This window comes from Manacus candei, unplaced genomic scaffold, assembly GCF_025592945.1.
Source record: "Manacus candei isolate 608988 ecotype Guabito, Panama unplaced genomic scaffold, ASM2559294v1 h1tg000061l, whole genome shotgun sequence".
Lineage (NCBI taxonomy): Eukaryota > Metazoa > Chordata > Aves > Passeriformes > Pipridae > Manacus > Manacus candei.
Window position 1 is genome coordinate 1,511,265 of NW_026138109.1, and position 25,926 is coordinate 1,537,190.

The following is a 25,926-nucleotide window of genomic DNA, read 5'->3' on the forward strand; positions in this document are numbered from 1 at the left end:
TTAGAAGAATGCAAGTGTCTTCAACTTTTATTTAGTGTCATGGAAACAACTCTGTGTCAAGAAGTCACATAATCCTATAAAAAGCTTTCAAACGTGGGTACAAACTCTATACATCTAATGACAATGTATTTCTGACAGCCTGACCACATTCAAGCTTTCCTTGATGTTATGCTGTGCAAGAATGCTTGTTTCTACAATGCCTTTCTATTGACAGGTAGATGAATTTGCTTCTAGATACAGAGATGCCTTTACATTATTCTTATATCAATGAAAAGCAAGCAAACTACACAGGAGACTCTTTAATTTTTTTAATCAATAAAGCACATGGAGTAATTTTACAGGAAAAAGAAAATGCTGTGCAGAATACTGTGATTTTCTTTAAAAGTACACAAATCCCCTTTTATTCCTTTTAAGTGGTACAGTTAACAGCAGTACATTCTGAATATCTTCTCTGCTTTTATTTTCGAATGGTTCATCATCTATGCCATAGGTCAATTCAAAATTTAACCAATTAGACTATGTGGAATTCATTAGATGAGTATGACCCTAACTCCAGGCTCTCGGTGCCAGGTGAGATGAAATCCTTTGGCTTCAGTTTAAGGTGGATTCCCCTGACTCAAGCTCTGAAGAGGAACATCATGCTCAAATTGACTCAGCACAGGATATGTACTCAAGGACTCAGGTAAAGGGCGAGGACAGGAAGATTGTGTCTGGAGTAATGGCTCATAATAATGACCCAGAGTGAAACCAGACAAGCAAAGGAACATAAGCAGCTGCCCAAGTAGATTGCTCTACTGCAGATGCTGTTTCCTAAGTCTTCTAAAATTACATATGGGATCAGCAACCTCTAGAACAACCTTAAACTGAAGCAGGAGTGACCATTTAAAGCCCTTGCTCCTTTCAAGGGAAGTTCTACAGTACAGAAAAGAAGCTTGTCCCTTTCCACTAAGTTACCCACTTCAGTGCTGAAGTTAGGAACTGAGCTGGTAATCTCTAGTTACACACACAATTTATTACTAATTTATTTTACAGGCTTTTATGTCAATGGAAAATATTTAGCTTATTAGTTATTAGAATCACATTGCAACCTAATGTGTCTATTTTTTGGAACAAAATAGATTACATGCTGTTCTGATACTGTTTGTGCCTGCTAAATTTCAGCAAGATGTTCCTGATATTGTTTTCAGTAGGTTTTTCTATTGTGTATCATGAAAAGCAGTAAAATACTGCTCTTATAGCACTGTGTGGCTATTATGGATAAAAATAGCGATTTTACTAATCGCTTAGAATTGTGTAAGATTAATGTGCTATAGTGCTATCCCCTTTACATACTTATATGTATGTATGTATACTTATATCTTAAATAGATATTATAATTGAAAATATGATAATAGGACAGATGTGAAAAGGGAGAAAGCATCACAACGAAGAGGAAAGCAGTGTGGTTACATGAAGCTTATTACTGTTTTTACAGTGCAAAGTAGGTCTAAGATGAACAGAACACTGATCTTAAACATACTCTGCATTGATAAAATACTACTGGTTTATTTTTGCATAGACTTTATCTAGAGAAATATACTGGGTTTTGGCTTATATATTTTTCAGTTAGGCTTATGCTTTAAAATTAGACATGAAATGTCATAAGAAAAATGAAAAGTGTTGGTTAACAGCTTATCATAACTAAACAGTGAAACACTTAAAAATATGCTGCATAAGAATTAGCTGTGTCTTGCACAACTTTTGAATAATTTTATGAAGCCAGGAAAAATAACCTCATGATTAACAAACTGGATGAATAATAATAAATACAAGTATTTCCTCTGCTACCATAGACTTTCTAAGTGTGCATAGGTGAGTCAAAATTCCTTCATAATTCTGTTCCTTTACAAAACCATAATAGGCTAACAGCACTGCTATGCTTTTACAGAGATAGTGTTAGAAAAAAAATTACAATTCTGAGGCATTCAAATGCTATGGTGACAAGTGCCATTTAAATATTTCAAAACAGATGGGCAAAATCATACATTTTCTTACAATAAAACCTGCATCTCGCTTGGGACTGAAAACAGAGCTGTGAATATTAACTTATCTTTACAGTTCAGTAAATTTTGTCATCCTTCACAATGAATGAAGCAGGCGTTCTATCCACAGCTCCTCTATGTTATTTTTTTGCTTTCATTCATGTCTTCCTTCTGTGTTCAGAACCAGGGCAGCTGACACACCCTCTCAGCCGGGGTGCATTTTCAGCTGTGCACAAGAGCACAGCAAGTACGTCCACTGGCTCAGTGGCTCTCCCAGGCTCTGGAAAGCACAGCCACCCACAGTGTTCCCACAGAGGGCTTTGCCCTCTCCTCTGAGTCATACTGCTACCTTCAGCAGACTGCTGCTATGAAAAAGCCACCTTTCCCACAGACACAGGAAGAAATTGCAAACACTTTCAGACTTAATCCTACTTGGCATTCACATAAGTCTTAGCCTGTCCCAATAACTACTCTCTCTAATTTAGGAACTAAACAGAAGTTACTGAAGGGTGACAGCATCTTTCAAGTGATGGAACACCTTCTGGCACACTTTCAGAGTTGTACTTGCCAGCATCTTCAACCAGGTCTATGCTCTCTTCTTAAAAAAAAAAATCTTTGTAAAATTTATTATTCCTTTTTAAGCTATTACTATAAAGATATTGATAAGCAAAAACATTTGGGAAAAGTGCAATGATTTTTTTTTTTTCCTTTCAGTGATATTTGTCCCAAGAAGAGGAACAAATTTTCCTGACTTCCCTGGCAAGGCAAAGCTTTTCTGCAAAAAAGTACATTTTATAGAACTTAGTAAGTCTCCTCAATATTTTCTGATCTATTGGCAACCAATACTGAGCCCCCTCATGGTGAGGCAGCATCACACTTTGCCAGCATGCCTCATTTTTCTTTTGTTAATTTTGTGTGACTGCAAGTAATATAGGAAGCTCTCAAGGACAAGGCACAGCAAAGTGCCCCAGGGAGACAAGCACACAAAAGAAAGGAGGAAACTAAATGATCTAAATAGAAAGAAAAAATTTCTTAAAGAAACATTTTGCTATCTACATTTCAGTGTATTCTCATATAAACTTTTAATCTTTCACAAAAATAAACATCATTTTTAAGTGCTTTTAGTATGCAAATTCTGCATCAATTTTTAAACTCATAAGTAATAACGATGAGGTGTGACTTATAATACTAGAAGAAGCTTGCCAGTGCTGAATTTTCTATCTGTGCTCTTTTATTAACTATCATTTTGTACACTTTAAATTCATTGGATTAAATAGCTACACACTAAATTTACAGTGACAGTTTATAAAGCACTCTCCTGGCTACTCCAAGATATACAGCAAGAGTCAAACTTTCAGGGTGCTTCTAAACATCTTCTGCATAAATATGGGTATTTCTACTTGCAGATACAGTTGTGCTCCTGCTTATTTGAATACAGTGTGCAATCAGATGGGCTTGACTGTTTGTGCATACATTTTTAGGCCTGCCAAAAATCTGTTTCAAGTTCAAACAGTTATTTAACGGGTCAATCCTTTATGGTCCACTTGACCATAAATATCTCTTCCTTGGAGTATCCTGGGTTCAGCGGGACATGCTACAGTAGGCAGAAGGAGAAATCCAAGAAATCCAATTTCAGTAATTTTCATGCAAAATTCTGGAGGTGCTTCTGTCTTCTGAATTGTCATTGCATCAGCTATCATACAGTATTTGGTGCACTCAAAGTTTGCATATTCTGCCTTGTGAACTGACAGTCTGCTTTCACAGAACTGACATAAGAAAGAAATTCTGAAAATGATGCTTTTTCCTTTCCAAAATGGTAAGGTGATAAAAAAGACTGGGATTGCTACACACAAGCTGAATTCTTGTGTAATTTGGAATAATAAATGATCCCACGTAAAAATATGATGACACATTTTCCGTATTAAAAAATGTTAGAATCTTTGAATTCAGTTACTCTCCAAAAATGAGTAGCACTTGAAAGTATATTCTTGAGTATCACAAAATGCCATAAGGTTGTTTATTCTTTCTTTGCATTATTCCTTTGCATGTGTGCTTGATTTCCTTCTTGTTTTTCTACTTCTAGGGTTTTTTTTAATGCACCAGAGTTTAGAAAACATTGTAATCACTGCACCTAAGTTTATAATTTTACAGTAACATTTTGGAGGCAGACCTGAGCAAAAATTTCTGTGCTTTGTGGTTTTTCTTTTCATTTCTCCATTTTCTTCTTTAGAGGCCTTTTGAAAAATCCAGCCTGCAGAAAAGGAAAAAGTGACTAAGAACTGTTCAAAACATAGAATCCATATTGGTCACATTCATGTCCTGGTTCTTACTACTATTTTAATACTTTCAGCACAGTAAAAGTTATTTAATAACTTTTCATTGAACTATGACATTGTTTTTGTTGGAAAGGAAAAACTAAAGAGATATGTCATGAACCAGACAAAAGAGTACAGTTAATATATAGTAGAGCAATTGCTGAATCATTATTATCCTCACTCAAAGGTTAAAATGCTTAATAATAATATTTGGTTCTCAGTTGATTATGGAAGAGATTATGCATGTTTAAATTTATAAACTGTAACCTTCTAGCACAATTATGAACTAAATATTTAGCCTGGAGAAGAGTGCCCACTTGTGGCAAGACATACCACAGACCTAGCATCTCTCGCATGTAGAGAAAACCTGATTATCAAAGGCCACAGCCAATGCTAATAGAAAAATCCCTTAATAAATCCTCACTCACACTAAAATATCTTCTTCTTTTCCTTTTCATAACATAATGGCAATACAGATTTCAACTGTATAGCACTGCAAGTTACACATCAGAAAATTGTAGTATTTATTAGTTATTTTGTTATTTCCACAAGATTTTATGCTACTAATTAGATAATAGTATTGTCTGTGAGGTTGTCGCTATAAGAAGGAGACCACAGAGAATTTAAGCCTATAGGTTTATTTTCCTGAAGACAAGGATGTGCAGCTTACCTTCCACAGAGCAAATATAAGCAGTGCAAGAATCAGGAGTCCGGCAAAGATACTCAGGAGGATAACCCATAAGGGGACTGTACCCGGTGGGAGTTCTTTGGAAATCTTAATCATGGTCTGCAAAGGTGTTCAGAATGTAAGCAATAAATAATTTGTACTTCTAAAGTACCAAAAGAGCAGCAGTGATCAGTATGCAGTGATTTTCAGAGTACCACTTCAGGAACTTGTAGAAAAACATTAAGAAAATAATGTCCAACATGAAAGCCTGTGTTCCATAATATCTTGCACTTTCTAACTGCATTCATGTCATGAGGGTGGCCCTACTACAAGTCAGTGGTCATTGTTATAAAGGATACAGGACCAAAACCACGAGTAGTGGAAGCATATATTAGGGAGTTTCTTTGGTATACTCTTCTTCACTCAGTGCCTGCCTCCCTGAGAGATGGAGCTAAGCATGAGTGTAAAAGGCTAATTTGATTTTAAACAAGACATATCTTGTGTAATCTAAACAGAAATAAGTAATATTCACATTTAAATATATGTGACCATGTAGGAGCTTGAATTAACTTCAGAATTTATTAGAGACCAAAAACGTTTATAGTTCAAAAAAGCATTCCTGTGAAAAAAGTTATTATGTTCTTACCTCCAGTTTTTGATGATCATTTCTCAAAATCAATGATGAGTTCTCACTCCTAAGTAATGCTTTCACAATAAGGGTTAAGCTGTGAATACTGGCCTGGAAGAAAGGATTAATTGCTATGGTTTATACGTAGATATTTTGAAATAGAAAGCTTTGTACCAATGAGAAGAATGAGAGAAAAACTTAATGCTTTGGGAGATGCTGAAAAACGTGAAAGTCAGTGAAACTGCTCATGTATGTCACCTTCAGCACATTACTGTTTGCAGACAGCAATACTGCTTTGAAGGGGTAGGTTGCAGAGATTTTGAAGAAATATTAATTAATCCTTGAAAACTATTATGGCCACAGAGACAATTTTGGGCTTTCTAAAATTCTGCTGTATGTCTCCTCCTGCCCTGTTATTTTCCAGAGGAAAAACAAAAATACAAAACAGGAACTCAGTATCAGAAATTATTCAGCTGAGCAAAGTAGATGACAGCCAGGTCATTGTAACCATCAGAAAATACTGAGATGTGCTCTGAAGTGGACTGTCTCTCCTTTGCTCTTTTGATAATAAAAAAAAATCCTTTTTATACCTGAGAAATCTTTCCATATTAAAAACCTACTTAAAAAAATATGTTTTTCTATGTACCCTTCCTTACATATGCTGAATTAGAATCTGTGAATGCATAAGTAGCTATAAAAAAGGATCATCTATACAGAATAAGAAAGGGGTGTCTTCTTACCTCTACGTTACGTTACAAAAACTTACTTTAGGATGAGAAAGTACATGTGATATAGTTTTAAGGAAATTTTAAAATAGCAAAGGAAACTATTTCAAATACTAGAGGGAACACTTAATAAAATGAAAGATACAATTTTAATAGACATTAGAAACATTGGCTTAAGTTTTTCAAACCTAAATGTATTCTGAACACAAATAGGATTTACTTACTTTTATGATGGTAGGTTTCCATACTCTTAGTGAAACATTCACTTGATATATGTCAGATGGGACCAAGGCACAATTAATAGAGGCACAGCTATATGTGTCACAGGCCTGTTTTAAAGGCACCAGAATGAATTAATAGCAACAAACTTCTCACATTATTAAAATAAAAATATATAAACTACTGTATATACAGATCACTTGCTATGACACCAATACTAAACTGATATTCATTACTGTAGCTTTTTATGTAAAAGTGACACTGCAGTATATAAACCAAGTTGAGACATTCATGCTGTGGTAGAATAGACTCACTTTTTGCAGGTTGGCAAGGCCTGAGGAATCTCTGTTGCTGCAGCTACACAGCAAAAGGCATCACAGAGGTCTTAAAGGAGGCACATCCTGTAACAGCAAGTGTTTTCCTACCAACACAGCTATGGCTTTTCTGCAGTGTTTTTCAAATCATGGACACCTGAATCTTTCAAGTAGGGGAGGATGTGTGTGTGAAGATGTAAGTATCTTTATTTCCCAGTATCACTTGCTAGCAGAATGATGTTGTAACAAGTTGGAAATACTTGCTTAGTATTAAATCACTTCTGTGAAGGAATATGATAAGCATGGAAAAACACTCTTCCCATGACATGGTTTCATTTGCACCAGAAACTCCACTTGTACCTCTACGCTGAGGATGCTTTGCCCCTGACATGCCAACATAACTATGGCAGCAAAATTAATTTGCAACTCTTTCGTCTAAAAGTGAGAGGCTAATCCTTTCCAAATGGGATCATCATTTATAGTTGCATGGAAAATCTGCCAGATCAGAGTGTGCTAGCATTTGAACATCTGTTGAACTAGATGTCTAAAAAAGCTGATTGGGTGATCAGAAGCATTTAAAATATTACTATTTATTAATTACAACGGGAATATAGATGATGAAGATTTATTCAGCTGTAAAATGTGCTACTGTTATTTACATATTTTTTAAATTAAAAAAAACCCAAATCATCTAAATTCAATTCCACATACAGTTTTGTAGCCAAATAGTTAGTCTACATAAAAAAGACTTTTTAGGCTATTAAGACAAAATGAGTTTCCAAGGGATACAGTTTGAGAGCAGCTTTTATACATGTATTTCAGAAGTATTCAGCTCTAAGATCCGTTTTAATATCTGGGATGAATATATATCCTATAATTAGACTTACCATAATTGTATCCTTCATAGGTTCTTTTATTTTTGACAACACAAATGGTTTCCCAGTGCTGATCTTTAAGGGATCTACAGGGTAACTACTTTGGCAGATGGCATTCTGTTAGCAGAAATACAAATAATTATTGTCTACATATGCAATCTATTACAAAAAATGCTTTCAGAACAAGCCAAAATTAATATTTTATATTTAATGAGAATGATAATGTTTACTAGCCACTAAATGCATATTGCAAGAGTGCAGAATAAGGAATTCAGATAGTGTAGGTATTGAAGTATTCAAACAGCAAATGAAATTTTTATGAGATAAATCAACATAAACTCTCTGCAGCTACTTAAACATCTGTAGAAGCAAACAAGAGCTTCCTGCAAGATGACCGCTATGAGAACCAGCAAGAGTTGATTATTAAAAGAGCTAAATAGCTTTAGCATGGGAATCCAAAGAGGTTCTGCTGTAGCAAGCAAACAGTCAGGTTAAGTGCAGGATGCAATGTCCAGAGAGGGGGAGTAGATCTCTGTGACTCATTCACAGGCAGCTTGGAAACTCTCTGGTGTTTTCAGTGTGGGGGAATTAATTTCTTTTCAGCCAGGTCATTGACTTTCACGTTGCTAGCATGAAAAGATTTACAAATCCCCTGCAGTGCACTTGCCACACTACTGTCACTAGGGCGTCACTAGCAGGAGATGAATTTTGCCCATACAAAAAACCAAATTTGTGTCAAATGCTGTGATTGCCTAGGAGTGAAAATAATGGAGGACAGGAAACAAGAAAAGATACAATTTTTTTTGTATTCTAAATATGATTTGTTTGCTTGTTTGTTTTTGTTTTGTTTTAAAGTAAACCTTGAACTTTTGTTTCTATATTTTAGGGTTTTTTTTAAGTTGGACAGCATCTCAAAACTAAGTAAAATATTTGGAGGGAGGTGTACTTTGTGTGTCTCTGAGCAGAAGGAAAAACAAAAGGAGGTTTAGGTCACCACTTGGTGATATTTGGGTTCTTCAGCCACCCAGTTACTGATAAAGCTCTAGTTTTAAGATCTACAGATCTAGAGTCATGGAATTTACTGGAACGTGATCTCCAGCTGCACTGGAGGAGTGACACTGAAAAACTCAAATGAGAGCTGCAGTGAAGAGCATTTGAAAGATATGACCTACCATCCCCTTCAAGATGTCTCAGTGCCCCAGAGAAGGAAGAAGCCAGAGGACTGCTAGTGCTGGAGAGCAGACATGCAGGAAGGTTAATTTCAGGAACCGAAAGAAGAGAACTGAACAGAACGTTGAGGTCTGGATGTACAGCAGGATTAGAGAATTTGCAATTCACACTGCTGACAATGGAGACAACCATATGGAGGCTCTTATCTCAGTCAGGACATCTCAGCACTTGGCAATATAACAAATTAGCCTTGTTATAGTCCAGTCATTGTTCAATAAAATTTTAAATCTGCATGTTTTCTTTTGAGAAAATTTGTCCCTCTGTCTTCTTATGCACATCTGTACATACTCTTAAAACACCAGCATCTTGTTATTTAGACTGAAAGCAATATATCTACCTTGATGCAAGGCATCTCAAATGTTTACATTTTGCAGTCTCTTGCAGCATAAATTTTGAATTTAAATTTATCATAAAAGTACAAATTCATAGCTTACTTGGGTATGTGACAATGCAGTAAGGTAGAGAAGAGTGTTCTTGGCTGCTGTTACGTTGGGATAAAAGATCTGCAGTGTGAGGTTTGGCATTGGAAAATGTTCACCTTTTTCAATCTATGAAAAAAGAAAAAGGTTTTGATTAGTTCTTTCCTTATTTTGTTAGTGTTTGATTGTGAGTTTTTTCCTTTCCTGTATTTTTATTTTTTCTTTTTATTTTTACATTTCCACAGACAGTTACTTTTCCAAGAACAGCTTCTTGTGAATTAGCAGACATATTCTTCTGTAGTCTTTGGTAATACAATGCTCTGTTGAAGAAAATCAAATTAACAGGATGAAAGAGGACATTTTGACATAAATTCCTTCTTGTTGTCTTGCTTACTGTATCTTCTTATCATCTGGGAAGATCATAAAATGTCTTTCATTTCAATATATAATAAACACCCAAATACTTTAACATAGGAGAGAAGCCTCTGTATCAGTGGTGGCTTCTGCTGGTTCCTCCTCAAATATGCTTAGGTAACTGCCCTTCCAATCACCTGCTCCTCTCTCCTCTTTTCTCTGAGACTCTTTCTGGGAAGGCTTGCTGCGGTTGAGGATGGAGAAATACCTAGGTGGAATTGCTGGCAGGGGAATTAGTGATCTTGTCTCTGAAGTGGCAAACTTAATAAATGCTTAAGAACCTTTTACCCTTTTTTATTCTGGCTACTCATTTGCCCATTTGTCCACAAAAGCTTTGACATAACTGGATTTAAGCTTTTATACTTAAAAATGTAACTGAGTAAAAGACTGTAGGTGGGCTAAAAAATAAGAAAAAACTGCTTTGCCTTTGCTATTTAGTGAGAGCAAGAATTTTCCCATGGCTCGTTTTTTACAGATAGAAATTGATTCCTAGATTTTTATGCTTTTTGTATAGGACCCTTGCTCAGTTTTGGATTTTGACACTGGGAAACAAGGATGCTCTCAAGATAAGTAAATTCAGTCCTGCAGCAAATTTAGGCTACGCTTTTAGTCACAGATTCATTGAATCATGGACTGGTTTGGGTTAGAAGAGATCTTAAAGATCATCTAGTTCCAACTCCCCTTGCCATAGGCAGGGACACCTTCCTTCTGCTAGAACAGGTTGCTCAAAGCCCTGTCCAACCTGGCCTTGAAGATTTGCAGGGATGGGGCATCCACAACTTCTCCAGTGCCTCACCACCAGATATCTTCCTGATATCCAATCTACACCTGCTCTCTTACAGTTTAGCCATTCCCCCTTTCCTATCGCTACATGCCCTCATGAAAAGTCCCTCTCTGGCTTTCTTGTAGGCCCCCTTTAGGTACTGGAAAGCCACAATGAGATCTCTCTGTAGCCTTCTTCAGGCTGAACAGCCCCAAGTGCTCCATACTGTCCTTGTAGGAGTGGTGCTGCAGCCCTCTGATCATCTTTATGGCCCTCCTCTGGACCCATCTTAGCAGGTCCATGTCCTTTGTGTTTTGGGAGTCTGGGTGTAGCAGTCCAGCAGGGATCTCACAAGATACTTTGCAGTATTCATTCCATTAGGAAGACCACATTCTTGGAGCATGGCATTTGCCTTTTACAAATTTGACTCAATTTTGGAAATAGCCGTTCTGAACTGCAATGGGCATAGGCCAAATTCTCATTTACCAGGACATGCTCTCTTTCCCCAGCTGAGGATAGCAGCTCCAAAACCCACCAGAACTACGCTGCAGGAGATGGACCACTCTCAGACTCTCTGACTCACATTATTCCAAAGGAAGGGGAAAAAAAAAGTGTAAAACACAAAATATGAATGGAGAAGGTTTAACAGTTTGCATACCTGCTATTTTAGTAATAGGCTATCACATTAAGCAATTCAAGACAAAAATAGAAAAAAAGAAGAAGATTACGCTAGTACCTGTATTGTACATTTTTAATAGTTTCTTACCCTATAATGTAAAGTAACTTCATCCCCGATCTGCTCTGTTGTGTTAATAGCGGTAGGGATGGTATCATTTGCCCCAATTATAACATGGTGCTCTTTGAAAATGCTGTGGGTTAAAAAACACACAAAAACCCCAGTAAGCACAAAAACTTCATAAAAATCTATCAGTTAATAACATAAGCCTTTTCATTATTCAATGAATTTCAGGACTAGTCTTGCAATTAAGAGTGCACTGCTACTTCCACTGAAGTGAGGAGGCCTCACTTTTTATTACATACATTTAGAATGTTTTGTTCAGATAAAACTACAAAATGAGCAAATATTATTCCAAAAAATAATCCATCAGAGTCTGATTTTGCTTTTCTTATTCTAGCCATGCAGTCCCTTATCCTGGGTATTGCCACGTGAGACAGGCAGCCTCCTATAAAAGACAGAATCAAGCAAAACCAGAACAAAACCAGCATGTTCTAAATCCAACCTGATTACCTGTGGGACAAACAAAGACTGGATTTGAACCATGAAATGCATCCAAAATGAATTTGGCTTTATTATTTACACTTGAAAACCATGCAATGTAGTTTACTAACAGTATTCATAAAGCTTTTCAGATATGGAATTTAACCGCATTCTAGCTATTTCTGAAAATAAAGTGTACTACAAGACCTGCACTAAAGTTTAGGTCTGAACTTGTAAAAACAAACTCTAAGAACCTAAAATTAAGAATAATTTTTGAAGATGGAAATCTAACACCACACCACAAAATATTATAGTGATATAAAGCCATTGCCATCAGGAAGCTGATGTACCTGAAACACTTTGAATTAATATGGCAAAGTACAGGAACAAAACCTGCTGTTTTACTTACAAACTGCAGACCAAATTTAAATAGATAATACTTAATTACAGCCAAATATGGGCAGTAACTGCTCCAATATTTATGTAATTTCTCTTTTCACTAAAGCCTGTGTTTCCTTTTTATGAGCCTTGAAGCTGTTGTCAGTAAATACTGAGCACAGTTCAACAGCTAAACAACACTATATTCTCTCTGAACACCTGCTATTTGCTGTGTGAACAAATAAAGTACAGAGAAGCATGAATACCTTACAAAGATTAATCCTACTTCATATTTTACTGGAATTGTAACATGTCCTCTGTTATCACTCAACGTCTCAGGTGGTTCTTCACTGTCACTAAAACAAAACAACACATGTCACTCAGATCAGACTGTTGCAGACGCAGCACAACTGCTGGGTGGAAAAGGATCTTAAGAAACTGAAATACCTACAGCTCTGATACAAAAGCATACTACTCATTTCCAGTTAATTCCTGTCTCCTAAAAATAAATTCAAAATACTACTTCCAATAACTGATAAGTCCTGCACCAGCTCCAGCTCATAAAAGCATCTTTGTTAAAATTACAGACTGCAGCTGACTGAATGAAAATGGGAAAATTAAGGGCCACACCATCCCTGGGTTTTGTAGGGACAATAAACACTGAGGGCAAGTGCATTCCTTTATTTTATCAGAGACTACAGCAATGCTCTTACTCTTTGAAGGCCAGAGCTTTTTGTTAACTGTGATTCATGCTAAAGTATGCCGTAATTTTGTAGGAGAATAAACCTTTGCTGAAGGTAAAAGTACCAGAAATTATGACTCATTTGTGACTCTCAGGTTGTAGAGGCTAACAGCTATTTATTTAGTCCACTCAATCCACTGCTGAACTGAATACATCTGTAAGGGTGCCAGCTCTATAGATGGCTTACCACTTCTGAGTTTAGAAGTCATCTGTGTTTTACTACAAAACACAAAACTGTAGAGCTTTCTAAGAAAAAAAAGATCAGAAGGCAAAGACTGCAACTAACCTTGTTGCATATACATGAATAGTAGCATTTTCCAGGAGATACGATGCGTTGAATTGAAAAGATATTTTGAAGGAAATCTGTGTAGAGAAATATATTATGTATTTTAAAAGGAAAAAAAAAACCCAACACACTAACAGGGCTTGATATAATGAAAATTGTACAAATTTTTGCTACTTTTATCCATAGAATCCTTAGTCATGTTTTATCAGTTTTCTATGAATGAATCCACTATTTTGAATTTGTCCCAACCAAGAAGGAAATATAACAGTTATCACTTGCTAAAGAGAAGACTGTTTTCAATTTTCAAAACTGAGAAATCTCGGGGAAATAAAATAGAAACCTGTCTTAGATATTTCTTTATATTAAAAAAAAAGAGGCTTTAAAAAGAAATGGATTAGGAATGCTTATTAGTGAGTCAGAGATTACTTGATTTTTGATGCAAAGTAGATGGTGAAATTTCTAAATTTAGGGCTCTGTAGCTACAGGCAAACTAAGAATTGAAGCATGAAAGGAAAATATGAAAAATCCCGCAAAGCTGGGAATGGAACATCGTGGGCACAGGCATTGGATAGTATGCTTATTTGGCTGCAAGAAGGTAACAGATGACTTAATCTCTACAAGTCCAAGACACAAACTGGAATGCATGTGTGTGGGGGCAATGTAAGAAGACATATTTCACGATTTTCCCTCTGCATGACAGAGGAACAAAGAAGAAACTGCCAGGAAAAACAGTCTTTTTTGCATGCAAATTGATTTTTACCAATTCAGTATCAGAACTATCTAAGTACAGCTTTTCAAAGGCTTAGTTTAGCTAAAGCTCCCTTTCTATTCCAACAGGAGATACAGACATCAGTGGTGGTGTTCAAGATGGAGTTTGATTTTGAGTAGACTACTTGCTGGAAAGGCCTCTGATTCCTCACTGAGCAGAGGTGAAATCTTGATGTCTGACTTTGCAGATCCAGGTTAGTATTTCCATATACAAACCTATTGTCTCTTCAACAGACTAAATTTTATATACAAAATAACTAAAGTTATAGGTTCCAGGCTGCAGAGAGTCTATGTGTCATATCAGTATATCCTAACAAATACTCTATACACCTAGACACAGACACTTCTGGCCAGGTGCGTCACTTGTTTTCTGACAGTGTCAAGGATGGCAATACACATCTACTACCTCCTTACATACCACAGCTGACTGCCCAGGTACTGAATATCTGATGTTTTCCCATTTGGCTCAGTGCAGCTACCATCAAGGATAGTTTGGGAAACATGAAAGGACAGTTTTTGGGATGTACACAAAAGAAAAGAAATTCAGAGGTGTTAGGGACTGCCTTGGCTTTAGAACAATATGGGGCAAGGAGAATTTGCATGCAGGGGGACTTTTTACCTCTTCTGCAGGTTTTAGAAATGGATATCCCACTTTACAGGTGATGTTGTGATTAGATTCACAGCTATCTTTCTGTATATCCTACAGGGAAAAAGAAAGTGAAGAAAACTTTAAATTTTGACTAAGCATCAAGGACCTGCTGCACATATATATACCACTGCTGCTTTTCATTGTCAAAATATTGTAAGAGTCAAAGACTTAATTGAACTAGAAGAAAAATAGGGAGACACAAATTCTGCAAAATAATTGCCACCTATGGATATCTACATCAATTACTAGCCATTATTCCTTTCCAGCGATGGTGTTTGGAACACTTGGAATTACATGCCTACTGGACATCATGGAAATCAGTTAAGGGGTCTAGCACATCAACATATCTATAATTGCACAGTTTTAACATGCAGTTTTTTAAATATGTTCCTAACATAGCAATAAAAGTGACTTTTATACTCCATCAATTATTGCCACAAGGTCAGCAATAGTGCAGTGGATCCCTGACTTCTAATATGCAGCATCAGGACTGTTGACTATTGATTAGGAATTCTCCTAATATTTCTCACCTGAACTGAGGTGAATTTGTAGCAAATCTGCTGAGGCAGGCAGAAAAACAGCCCCTTCAGAAACGCTGTCTGATATAGAGACGATGCAGGCACGGATCTATTCTGTCCTATGAAGACATTGCTTTTCCTATACACATGCAAAAGGAGAATTCTAGGGACTCAGGGGTTCTATTACAAATAACAAGGCATTTCTGGCTCAGTAGATCTACAAATGATTTATGGCGCTGACGTTCCTCTAAGAGGCAGGCACTTTGTCCAAGTGTCATTGTGAAACTTGTGTCTGTAGTTAATGGATGAGGCTAGGCAAAAGCCTGCTCAGGTCAAAATAAATACTCTTTTAGAGCGATAAGGCAGGACAAGAGCCCTTCAAACCAACTGAGATGATGCCAGAGCAGTCAAATTCAGGTTTAATAATAAAGCTTCCTCAGATCTCTCTGGAAATATAGGTTGTGATAAATTTCATAATGTGAAAAAAATCCTACCTCAATGCCAGCAAAAATAATATTTGGAGAATATTGAACCAAAACTCTGGTATTATAGGCACTGTCTTTTTTGTTCTTCACAGAGAGCTGGATCATGAACTTATCATTGCGTGACTTTACAATGAATGGAGAAGAGCTGTAAAATAAAGTAAGAATGTTGGACATCTTAACTGTTGAATCTGTGTTTAACATAAAGAGGAACTTCTTCCAGTGTCCCGACTATCTTGTTTCTGACTTGGAAAGGATGCCACAGCATTATTTTACTAGACCACAGAATTTATAATTGACATAGAAACTTTATACAGATATCAAGTGATACAATAAACCCAGTGTAGTTACCTGTCTCCTGCTATGCTTGCTTTTACATTAAGAACAAGATCTGAAATGCATTTATTCTTGGCTCCACAATCTTTTGTGAAAGGAATCTGCAAAAACAGCATGTTTACTCTTAATTTTATTGCAATTCTTGTTAAATACTTGCATTTTAATGCATTATCTAATTTTATATAAGGTCTTCTGTTTGATAATCAGAAAAGTCTGCTCTAATATTAATCAGTTAAACATGCCAATATCCTGTAAAATGTGGTGAAACATAAGCTTTCTAATCATTCCCTTCTAAGAGATTTACCTAGATTCTGAAAAGAAGCATTAGTAGAAGTATGAATTATGCCAAACACCACCAAAATAAATGGCTAATATTCCCATGCTCTCTTCTATCTTCAATTAACTATGGACAGCTTTAAAACCCCAGCCTGGTTCGCAAGCACATTGAATCATGCTTTTTATTCCTGAATACTCATTTAGCAGAAACATATCCTAGATAGGCTCAATGACCCACCCTCTTTAGCCAATTTGTGGACAACAGTTTCGGCTCTTGTGTGGGCTACAGTTTCTGCCTTAAATACTTTGGTTATTGATACAGAATCTTACTAACTTACGTATTCAGATATTGAATTTGGCAGGTTGCTATCAAGAACAGGTCCACTCTCTGGATCAGAAAAATTGAACTCCAGCAAAACCTTTACAGAGTCCTGAAAGTCAGGCTTATCCTAGAACATAAAGAAAACAAAACTGCTGTTATGGACATTCAGTTTAGTATCTAAGGAGGTTAAAAAAAAACCCAAACAATGCTGAGGTAGTATATTTTTCAGTCATGTTGTTGCCATCCTTGCTAGAGAAGCATCTGAGTGCTTGCAATTGATAAACATCTAACGTGCCAATCCTTACAAACATCTACTAATGTTTTGTGTGTCTTATTATAAAAAATGTCATATAGTCTGAGCATGTCCAACACAGTTGTATTTAAGAATATCTCAGAACTGTCAACTCACAGACTTTCCTCTTTAATGTGCTCAAAGGATCTGTAAGATGAGCAGCAGCAGTATTACCTTGTGTGAAATCGAACTTAGGCCTGGTATTGGGAGAAGAAAATTCTGTGCATCATTTATCATTAGTATTGAATTATGATACAACTGTGAAGCCACTAAACATTTTAATTGTGGGTAGCTTATAATATGCAACTCCATTCACTCTGCTCCTTAGGTACATTCTGGGCAATTTCATACTCACATTTCTGTTTTGCAGTGAATAAGTATTCTCTGTGCCCAAACCTAATCTGCAAGTTTTTTTACTATGTTTTAGTAGGAGGAAATGCACCAATATGCAAACTCTAGCTCACATGCACCTGCTGAGTTTTGAGTGCACCTAAACTACTAACCACGATAGCTGGTTGGTTCCACCAACTGTGGTATGTTTGTTCTTAAGAGAGACACAAATAGAGCCATAGGTAAAGAGACTGTACACATAAGTAAATAGTTTATACATGTATAAATAAATAAATCTAAGTGTTAAACAAATTTTATAACACTTCTTAAGATTAATTCCATACACTGATTTTGTTGTCCAATTTACAGTTAATGGAATGCATATTTGGGTTATGGTGTCAACATGAGAAAAATACTTTAAATGATTTACTTGCCAACATGTAGAAGTTATGTTTAGTACATTCTGACCCTTTGATAGTTATATTTTTTTGCATTTTCCTCTCATGGCTTTCTGTGAACAAGCTTCGAGATATCTGTCTTTGTGAGTCAAGAGTAATCCAATACTGCATACCTGCAAAGGAAGTTGAGATCAATATTAGGAACCACTTTGCCTCTACACATTCTTTTTTCTCAAAATATCTTAGATGCACTTTGAATAGTGAATTTAGAAAAGTTACATTCCATTTTTTAATTAATAAATGGATTCAAGCGTAGCAGTTTTATAATTTAGATATTCCATGGCTTAGCGCTTATCTACTTACTGGATTCAAATATATCTTCTTTTGACTTTAGTCTGGTCTTAAAACAAATTGTGGCATTTATACATATTGTTTTTCTTTTATTTATCTGGCAATTTTGTTGTTGGATATTGATACTTTTAGGTGTGAATTGCATGGAAACATTTACTTCAGCCACATCACGAGACCTTAAAAAAACACAAAGAAAGTCCTTGGAAATAACAGCAGCAACTTTTTTAAATTTAAGAATCAACTCACAAAGTGTGCAAATTTCAATCTTCAACATTCAAATACAGGTATAGAATTGCAGAATCATAGAATTGTTTAAGTTCGAAAAGACTTTTAAGATCATGGAGTTCAACTGTCAAAATACGTCTAGCTAAAAGGAAAAAAACCCCTTAACGTTCTTTGGAAAATAACAGAAGTGCAAAATCCACAATTGAACTGGGATTCCTGTGGCACATGGTGGTGGTACCATGCTGCAGTGCAGTTGCAGGCACAGCACTGGCCATGTTGTGTCAGTTAAGGGGCCATGTTTTATTTTATGTCTTCTGTCCTGGCTGTGTGATGCTGTGAAAGCACCTGGTAGTTGCAATGCACTTCTCTGGCACATTTTCGTTCTGCATTTGCCTTTCTCCATTTATGCAGACTATTACACACCTGCGAACTGCCATTACAGAGAGAACTCATCATACAGAAACAAAAAAGTGAGGAACACAAAGAGGAGGGAAAGAAATATCTTCAGCAGCCAAAACCTATAAAGCTGTGGAGCACTTTTAAAAGCTCAACTTTTAAAATCAATCAGGAGGGAAAACCCCTGAAGAACTGGGGACAAGAGCAACGTGAGTCTAGAGAAATGGGTCTAGAGAAGTAGTTAACTATATATTCTATACATAATACCAGTGAAAAAGAAATTACAGAGGAAACAGTCACAGGGTTTCTCCACACTGGTGTACTTGTTTCAGAACAGATACCAGGTGAAATATTTCCAAAAGCATTTAAGCAGTTCTGTAGAGCCAGTCCCATTTTATGAGACTGAAGGCCCAGACTCATCATCAAGAGTATCCACAGATGAACATAATATTATACATAAGCTGGAGGGCAGTGTGCCATCTCTTAGGTTCTGAGTAGATAAACAGGCTGAGATTCACCCCTAATTTGTTTCACTTTAACTCTTTTTAACCCCTTCAATGCATTCCTGTCTCATCCTTTGCTCTGATTCAGTTCCCTTTTGGCCATGAGATGCATTATGTCAGTGTACTAAACCAGCAAAAAATTTAGCTGGCAAAATAACTTTCTTCAGATTTGTGATCTAACTAATGCAGTGAAAGGGCATGACACTTTGTTCACACATGGAGCTTTTAGAAAGAAACTACCAGGTGAAGGTGAGGAGCTGGGAGCTTGAGGATGGTAGCAAGCCTTGACACCTAGCAGGTCAGTCAGGTGAAACAGCAGGACAGCGAAGGCAAGGATTAGCAGTGGGTTTGCAAGTTCCATAACAGGGACAGAAATAGTTTTAGTTGTGCTTTAGAAATGAGGGGTTTCATATCATATTGTTTATTTCTCGTATCTCTCAAATATTGTATTGCTCATTATGACATCTGAATCATACTCTCATATAAAGAAAATGAATTCACTGTTAACCAGAAAACTTAGTTAAATTTTTCAGATTTTCTGTGGGAAGTCAAACAGGAGTTTTCACATTAGGAAATAAAATCAGTTTTCTTAGTGACCCCTTTACATTTGAACCTGTTCTTGATGATGTTAATAAGATAATATGCAATATACTGTGAAAAAAAGAACAATTAGGGGTTGCTCCTGTTTTACATAGTGCCACAATTAGAATTAGTTTCTATTTTGAAGATAGTCTAGGAGGGTAAGTTCTTCATACTAGGCTAACAAGGTTTCTATAACATTCCTGTATTTATAACTGTATACATTGTTTTATGCTCGTTCCTCCAGAGAGACTTAAAAAGATGAAGATTCACAGTCAGTGTCAAAGCATGAGACAAAACCAGTATCCTGATGAAACCAGTCACACATGCAAGTTACATTGGTACCAAAAGCAAAAGTTTATGTCCTGACAGTTGCTGTGAGTCTCCATACCAGAAGAGGGCAGCCCCACCAATGCCTCCGATGGTAACATCAATCAGCCCGTCATCGTTTAAATCCATTTCTCCATGCACAGACTGGCCAAAAAATTTCACTTTTTCCCCATCTCCACCTGATGCAATACGCTGTGAAAGGCGTAAAAAGGTTAATGCAGTGCACATTGGAGGGTTTTATAAGAGCAGTCAAGATGCATTTGATGACAGTGAGATGTGGTTTAGATGCTTTTAAGTATATTAAATTTTCATTACAATACTCCTAAAACAGTGACCATGGTGATGAACACACTATAAATTTTCAGATTGCAAAACATCTACTTTTTGGCTGTACAGATCACATTAGAATGTTTCTAACAGAAACAAGCAAATATATTTTCTAACACCATTAAGAGCCAGATTCAATTAAATCAGTATGAGTTCAAAAGTACAGAGCAATTTTAAAAAAGAAGCTGTTACAACTGGTCAAGTCACAGTTTGATACTAAGTTGGGAAGACAGGGTTATATACATTATATACATTAGAGAGGCTGGCAATCTCCAAAGTTTTATTTCATACCTGTGAATATTTTTTACTGATTGCTTTGCCACGGCCATGATAAATATAAACAGCTCCCCGATGGTCATCCTCTAAGGGAGAACCTACTACAATGTCATTATATCCGTCAAGATTGAGATCCTTCACTGCAGCAATTGCAGTCCCGAAGCGGGCACCACAAGGCTCATTCTTAAGAACCTTGCAGGTGTCCTGTTTTAATGGTGAACAGCATGTCTGCTTTACAGGCTCGAGACTCATCTGATATTCAAACTTTGTCTGTGAAAGAACAGATTTGCAGTTTGTGAATTTCCATTATTGTTTTAGCAATGCAGACTTATAAAAGCTCCTGTCCAGAAGACAAACAGATGAATTAAACAAAACAATTACATTCTATTCCTAGTGATTGATTGCACTGTAGAAATTGTGATTCTATAACTATAATTCAAATGCTCTTTATGAGCAGTGTGTGGGAAAGACATTCTTGCTTCCCCTCTTTCTGTATCTAGATGCTTCTGCATACTTCTTGAAGTTAGAGTTTCACAGGAAAGCATAGTATCATAACAACTTTTGGATGTTATTGTAAGTAAACCACTTCATTCTTTAGATAGTGTAAAGAGTTTTTCTAAAGGCATTCTCTTAATCTGAGAAGTTAGCCAAGTTTCTGATGAAACACAGATGGCAATACTGTTATTCCAGAATAAAAGATAGCATTTCTTCTACTTAGACTGAATTTTGCCCTCAGTACACACATTCACCATGGCCTAACATACATGATCTGATCCAGAGTGCATCCTAGACCAAAACCACACAGACACTATGGTATTTAACCAATCTTTCCAAGAGGTTGGTCACATGTGTTCCATGTTAGAGATTAGCAGTGGCAAGCAGTTGCTGTATTTCCTTTCTTTGGAGAAAATAAAAGGAAGCACAGGAAAGACAAATTTCAAACCCCAAATTGCTGGAGGACATGGAATTTTTGTTTTCTCACCAACTCCATTCACCAGCAATCTGTTGTTAGCGACATGAATGTAGAAATTGGAAGAATTACTTGTCAAATATATCCAGTATCTCCAGGTCCCTTTCTTGAAACAGTATTTTAGGAGACCATCATTGCTAAGACATATTTTGATAATTGTTATAACAATACACAATAGTGCTGGACTAAAAGAAGAAAAAAAAAAAGAAAAAGTATGCATAGACATTGGAAGGAGAAACTTATAAAATTAAGAAACTGAGGTGTGGCTGCTGTAATCCTCAATCTAGTGGGACATGTTTAAAAGCTGTTGAATGTATGGCGTTTAGCTCTAGGTTGCTAAGCAAGTCGCAAGGAGACTGGAAATCACACTTTTAGGATGGATGAGCCTTACTGTTTCCTAATTTATGAAAGCAAAAAGAAAATGTGATAGAAAATTAATCCTATAAATTTGCATGTATGCCATATTGCGGCTTATAGGATATATGCTTATAGGATATATACATAATACAGTCTGATAGAAAGAGAGTTTGAGGATAAAGTTTTGAAATTAGTTGCCTTATAAGCTTAATTGTCAAAATTGTGTTTCTCTATTTTCAACAGGTCATCTTCCCCAGTTCAAATTATCATCTTTCTTTAAAATAAGGATATGAAGACAGTAAAGAGCATGCTCTACTCCTGATCAATAAACATCGTTCTTACCTTGTTCAGACTGTAAACATATACCTTCCCTTGCTCCTCTTTCTCAGTTCCCATATACATAGGAGCTCCAACAAGAAGAAGGTCTGTAAATGAGTCCCTATCGATGTCGACTGTGGTAATAACACCCCCAAAGTATGACCCAATCTGTAGGAAAACATATACATCAGAGACAGCAAAGTCATGCAACATTTCTTTTTCAGAGACCTATTATGGCTTGTTTACAACAATGCCAAATGTTAACCATTAGGCAGAAATGTTCTTTGCTACCTAGGAGATTTTCTTGGTTGGTTTGCCTTTGAAGCTTGTGTTCAGTTTTAGTGTTTGCTGTCTGATATTTTTATTTAAGAGTGGTCCATTCAACTTGCAACTCTTTTGAGTTTGAAACTTGCTTTGGGGAGTAGGGTGCCTTAAGACAGTATTTGAATAGAAGTATCTTAGGGAAGCTAATTTTCTCTTCAAAAAAGAAGCAAAAAGGCTGCAACAGAAGCTCTGAGACAACTCAGTGCAAACAGCATTCAAAATTGTCAAGTTGCCAGTAAATGCAGAGGTAAAAAGTCTACACAAAGAGCTGGATATGTTCATAGACTTGGTACAAGCTGTAGGATTTATCTGATTACATTCACTTCACAGCTAAGCTAGACACCCTGCATTTCCTTTACACTTAACATAGTCTCTTCTAGTGCAAGATATATCTCATCTCACAGAGATGCTTCGAGTAGTCCAGATCCATCAAACCTTAAAAATCACAGAATCACAGAAAGGGTCAGGTTGGAAGGAAGGACAGTGGGTCATCTCGTCCAACCTTCCTGCTCAAGCAGGGCCACCCCAGAGCACAGTTCTTGAATATCTCCACTGAGGGAGACTCCACACCCTCTCCGGGCAAACTGTTGCAGTGTGTGGTCACCTGCACAGTAAAGAAGTTATTCCTCATGTTCAGATGGAACTTTCTGTGCATCAGTTTCTGTCCATTGCCTCTTGTTCTATTGCTCAGCACCAGTGAGAAGAGCTTGGTTCAATTGTCTTGGCTTCCGCCCTTCAGATACTTATAGACATTGATGAGGTCCCCTCTCAGTCATCTCTTCTTGAGGCTGAACAGGTCCAGTTTTCTAATACCTATTTGAGTTCATTAACTCTAAAATGATTGACTGATTAGTTGAGTTGCAGACATCAGCTATAGGTGAAAATTGGGTAATTTGAATGCTTCTGAGAGAAGCTAGTACTTCAGCCTGGGGACACCTGAGCAGGCAGGTCTTTCAATCTTCATAACCATAATATTTTTGTAATAGTACCATATTTAATTATGCAATTACATGTTGTTTCTTCTTCCTGCAGCAACAGCTCTCAGTGAGCTCCTACTCAGTATAACAAGCAACTGTTCAATATTTCATTCTATTCCAGCTGATGCTCTTGCACAGAACCCTGCTTGTCACAACTTGTTTCCTGCCAGTGACATGCCCTTCTACTCATCAGACAGAGAAAATTGCATGTACAGAGATGGTAACAAGCACTTTGACACTGGTGTGGGTTTAACCCTCAAAGAGAAAACTACCAAGAATCTCTGAGTCCTGTAGAGTCCACTTTCCATTGCAAATTATACTAGAGGATCTGCCTAACTTTTTCTTCTGATCTTGCTTACAAATCCCAGTTTCATGAGCTCTGCTAATGAGTTCTCATTTGAAATGCTTATTTTTATTTTTCCTGCCTTATTCCTCTTGTATGTTAATCACAAATGCATACTCACTTGTTCTCCATTTAATCTCTGAATTACTTGCACCTCTTTTCCTTCCATCTTATAAATGATAACTTGGCCAGTGTGATTGTATCGTGGCTGTCCTGCTATGTACAGTACACCTCCAGGTGTCAGTGCTGAATTCACAGTATATCCTAGGAAGCAGAAAGAAGTCAAGATGCTGTACACATCAGAAATACATGCTGTGATTCAGAGCATTTTTAAGGCTTATTCTACAACTAGATGTTTAGCCCTACTTATGCTAGAGAAAAATAGCAGAGTTAATTAAAAGGGCTCAATGTGTATTTGTTTACAGTCTCAGAATCATGAGCACCACTGTGTTACTAAACCTGTTCACAGGCTGGTGAGCCATGTTCACTTGGCCACTCTCACACCGTGTAACTATATGATGGTGGTGATGAAATGAATAGCTGGTTGAAAAGCTACTTTCGAAGAACTGTTGTCACCAGCTCACTGTCAAACGAATAGAGTGTTTCAAAAGTGATTCTGCTGGCATTTTGAACCTAGCTCTGTTTAATAATAACAATTTAACAACTTTGGTGAAGGAAGACTTAAAAAATGTGCAGATGAATCAAAACTGTGGAAGAGTTGCAAGTGTTATGGAGGATAGGATCTAAATTAAAACTGACTTTACCAAATTTGAGTTATAAAAATGCATTCTGCAAAGAAGACAGTGTACTTTGGGAAAAAAATTATTCTTGTGTTGATTCTTCATCAGTGAAAGTTTGGCTTAAATGAGGTAACAGAGCAAACAGAACAACGAGATGTAGAAAGTAAGACTGAGAGGAGAGGGCACGGCCACTGAAGCTTTTTGGTAGAAAAGGATGAGAGGATAATAGTAGCCTTCTCAATATGCAAAACATTATAAAAAATGGTGTTGGTCTTTTGGTCTTGTCCACTGAGTGACAGAAAACAGCTTCATTTTAAGCAAATATTTAGACTGAGTATTGTATAAGACTTTTTAACTATCAAGGCATAGAAAAACTTGATAAGAATACTAGAGGAATCTGTGAAATCTTCTCTGAACAGATTAAATGTCTCTTTTGGGAAAGTCTAGATACACTTAAGTCTATGTTTAGATTAATTTTGTGATTGTAGAAGTAGAAATTTATTTTTTCAAAAGAACAAGAAAATCATACAGTAGACTCATTCCCAGGCTCCTAGAATATATGATAATATTCTATAAGATACTCTTTCTGATTGAGCTTTGAGAGAGGTCTTGTAGCATTTGTTGAAAAGTGTTGTAACGTGGGCTGTTTCTCTTACCTAGATAGGCTGCAAGTGGTTCGTTTCTCTCGGAAGTCCTGTCACGAAAGGTGTCATTAGTTGGCATTGAAATACCACTGTCCTTCACCATTAGCACTGTGCCATTCCAGTCATATGCTCCAACTGCTCCAAGCATGATCCAATCCTTAAGCAGAGAAAAAACAAAAAGCCTGCTGTCTATGTGAATCATCTTTAGATATTCATGGTTCAGGATGCTCACGTTTGAGTAATGCTTCCTGTATACTTACGTATTTAGCCTTGCTTTAGCCTTGCTTTTCCTATTATAGTATGGCCCCTATCATAGAATCATAGAAAGGCTTGGGTTGGAAATGACCTAAAGATCATCTAGTTCCAAACGCCCTTGCCATGGGCAGGGATGCCACCCACTAGATCAGGTTGTTCAGGGCCCCATTCAACCTGGCCTTGAACACTTCCAGGGACAGGGCTTCCACAGCTTCTCTGGGCAACCTGTTCCAGTGCCTTACATCCCTCTACTTAAAGAATTTCTTCCTAACATCTAATCTAAATCTCTCCTCTTTTAGTTTAAAACCATTCCCCCTTCTCCTATCACTATCTGCCTGTGTAAAAAGTCACTCTCCCTCTTTTTTATAAGCCTCCTTAGGTACTAGAAGGCTGCTCTAAGTTCTCTCTGGAGCCTTCTCTTCTCC

At 36.8% G+C, this 25,926-nt stretch overlaps 1 protein-coding gene across 3 annotated transcripts in view; it reads right to left on the reverse strand.

Moving 5' to 3' along the window:
• Positions 1-25,926, reverse strand: part of ITGA1 (integrin subunit alpha 1) — a 72,242-nt gene continuing 46,316 nt past the window's right edge. For all 3 annotated transcript variants that reach the window (XM_051804724.1, XM_051804726.1, XM_051804725.1), the window contains 20 exons: positions 25,259-25,403; positions 23,984-24,126; positions 22,243-22,386; positions 20,589-20,843; positions 20,032-20,162; positions 17,950-18,113; positions 17,623-17,759; positions 16,583-16,693; positions 15,984-16,069; positions 15,645-15,780; positions 14,603-14,683; positions 13,216-13,292; positions 12,454-12,543; positions 11,357-11,459; positions 9,429-9,542; positions 7,777-7,881; positions 6,581-6,685; positions 5,650-5,742; positions 5,007-5,123; positions 1-4,272 (listed from right to left, as the gene is read on the reverse strand). In XM_051804724.1, the coding sequence (XP_051660684.1) occupies positions 4,228-4,272; positions 5,007-5,123; positions 5,650-5,742; positions 6,581-6,685; positions 7,777-7,881; positions 9,429-9,542; positions 11,357-11,459; positions 12,454-12,543; positions 13,216-13,292; positions 14,603-14,683; positions 15,645-15,780; positions 15,984-16,069; positions 16,583-16,693; positions 17,623-17,759; positions 17,950-18,113; positions 20,032-20,162; positions 20,589-20,843; positions 22,243-22,386; positions 23,984-24,126; positions 25,259-25,403 (2,382 nt within the window). In that variant the 3' untranslated portion in view covers positions 1-4,227. The remainder of the gene's footprint in view (positions 4,273-5,006; positions 5,124-5,649; positions 5,743-6,580; positions 6,686-7,776; positions 7,882-9,428; positions 9,543-11,356; positions 11,460-12,453; positions 12,544-13,215; positions 13,293-14,602; positions 14,684-15,644; positions 15,781-15,983; positions 16,070-16,582; positions 16,694-17,622; positions 17,760-17,949; positions 18,114-20,031; positions 20,163-20,588; positions 20,844-22,242; positions 22,387-23,983; positions 24,127-25,258; positions 25,404-25,926) is intronic.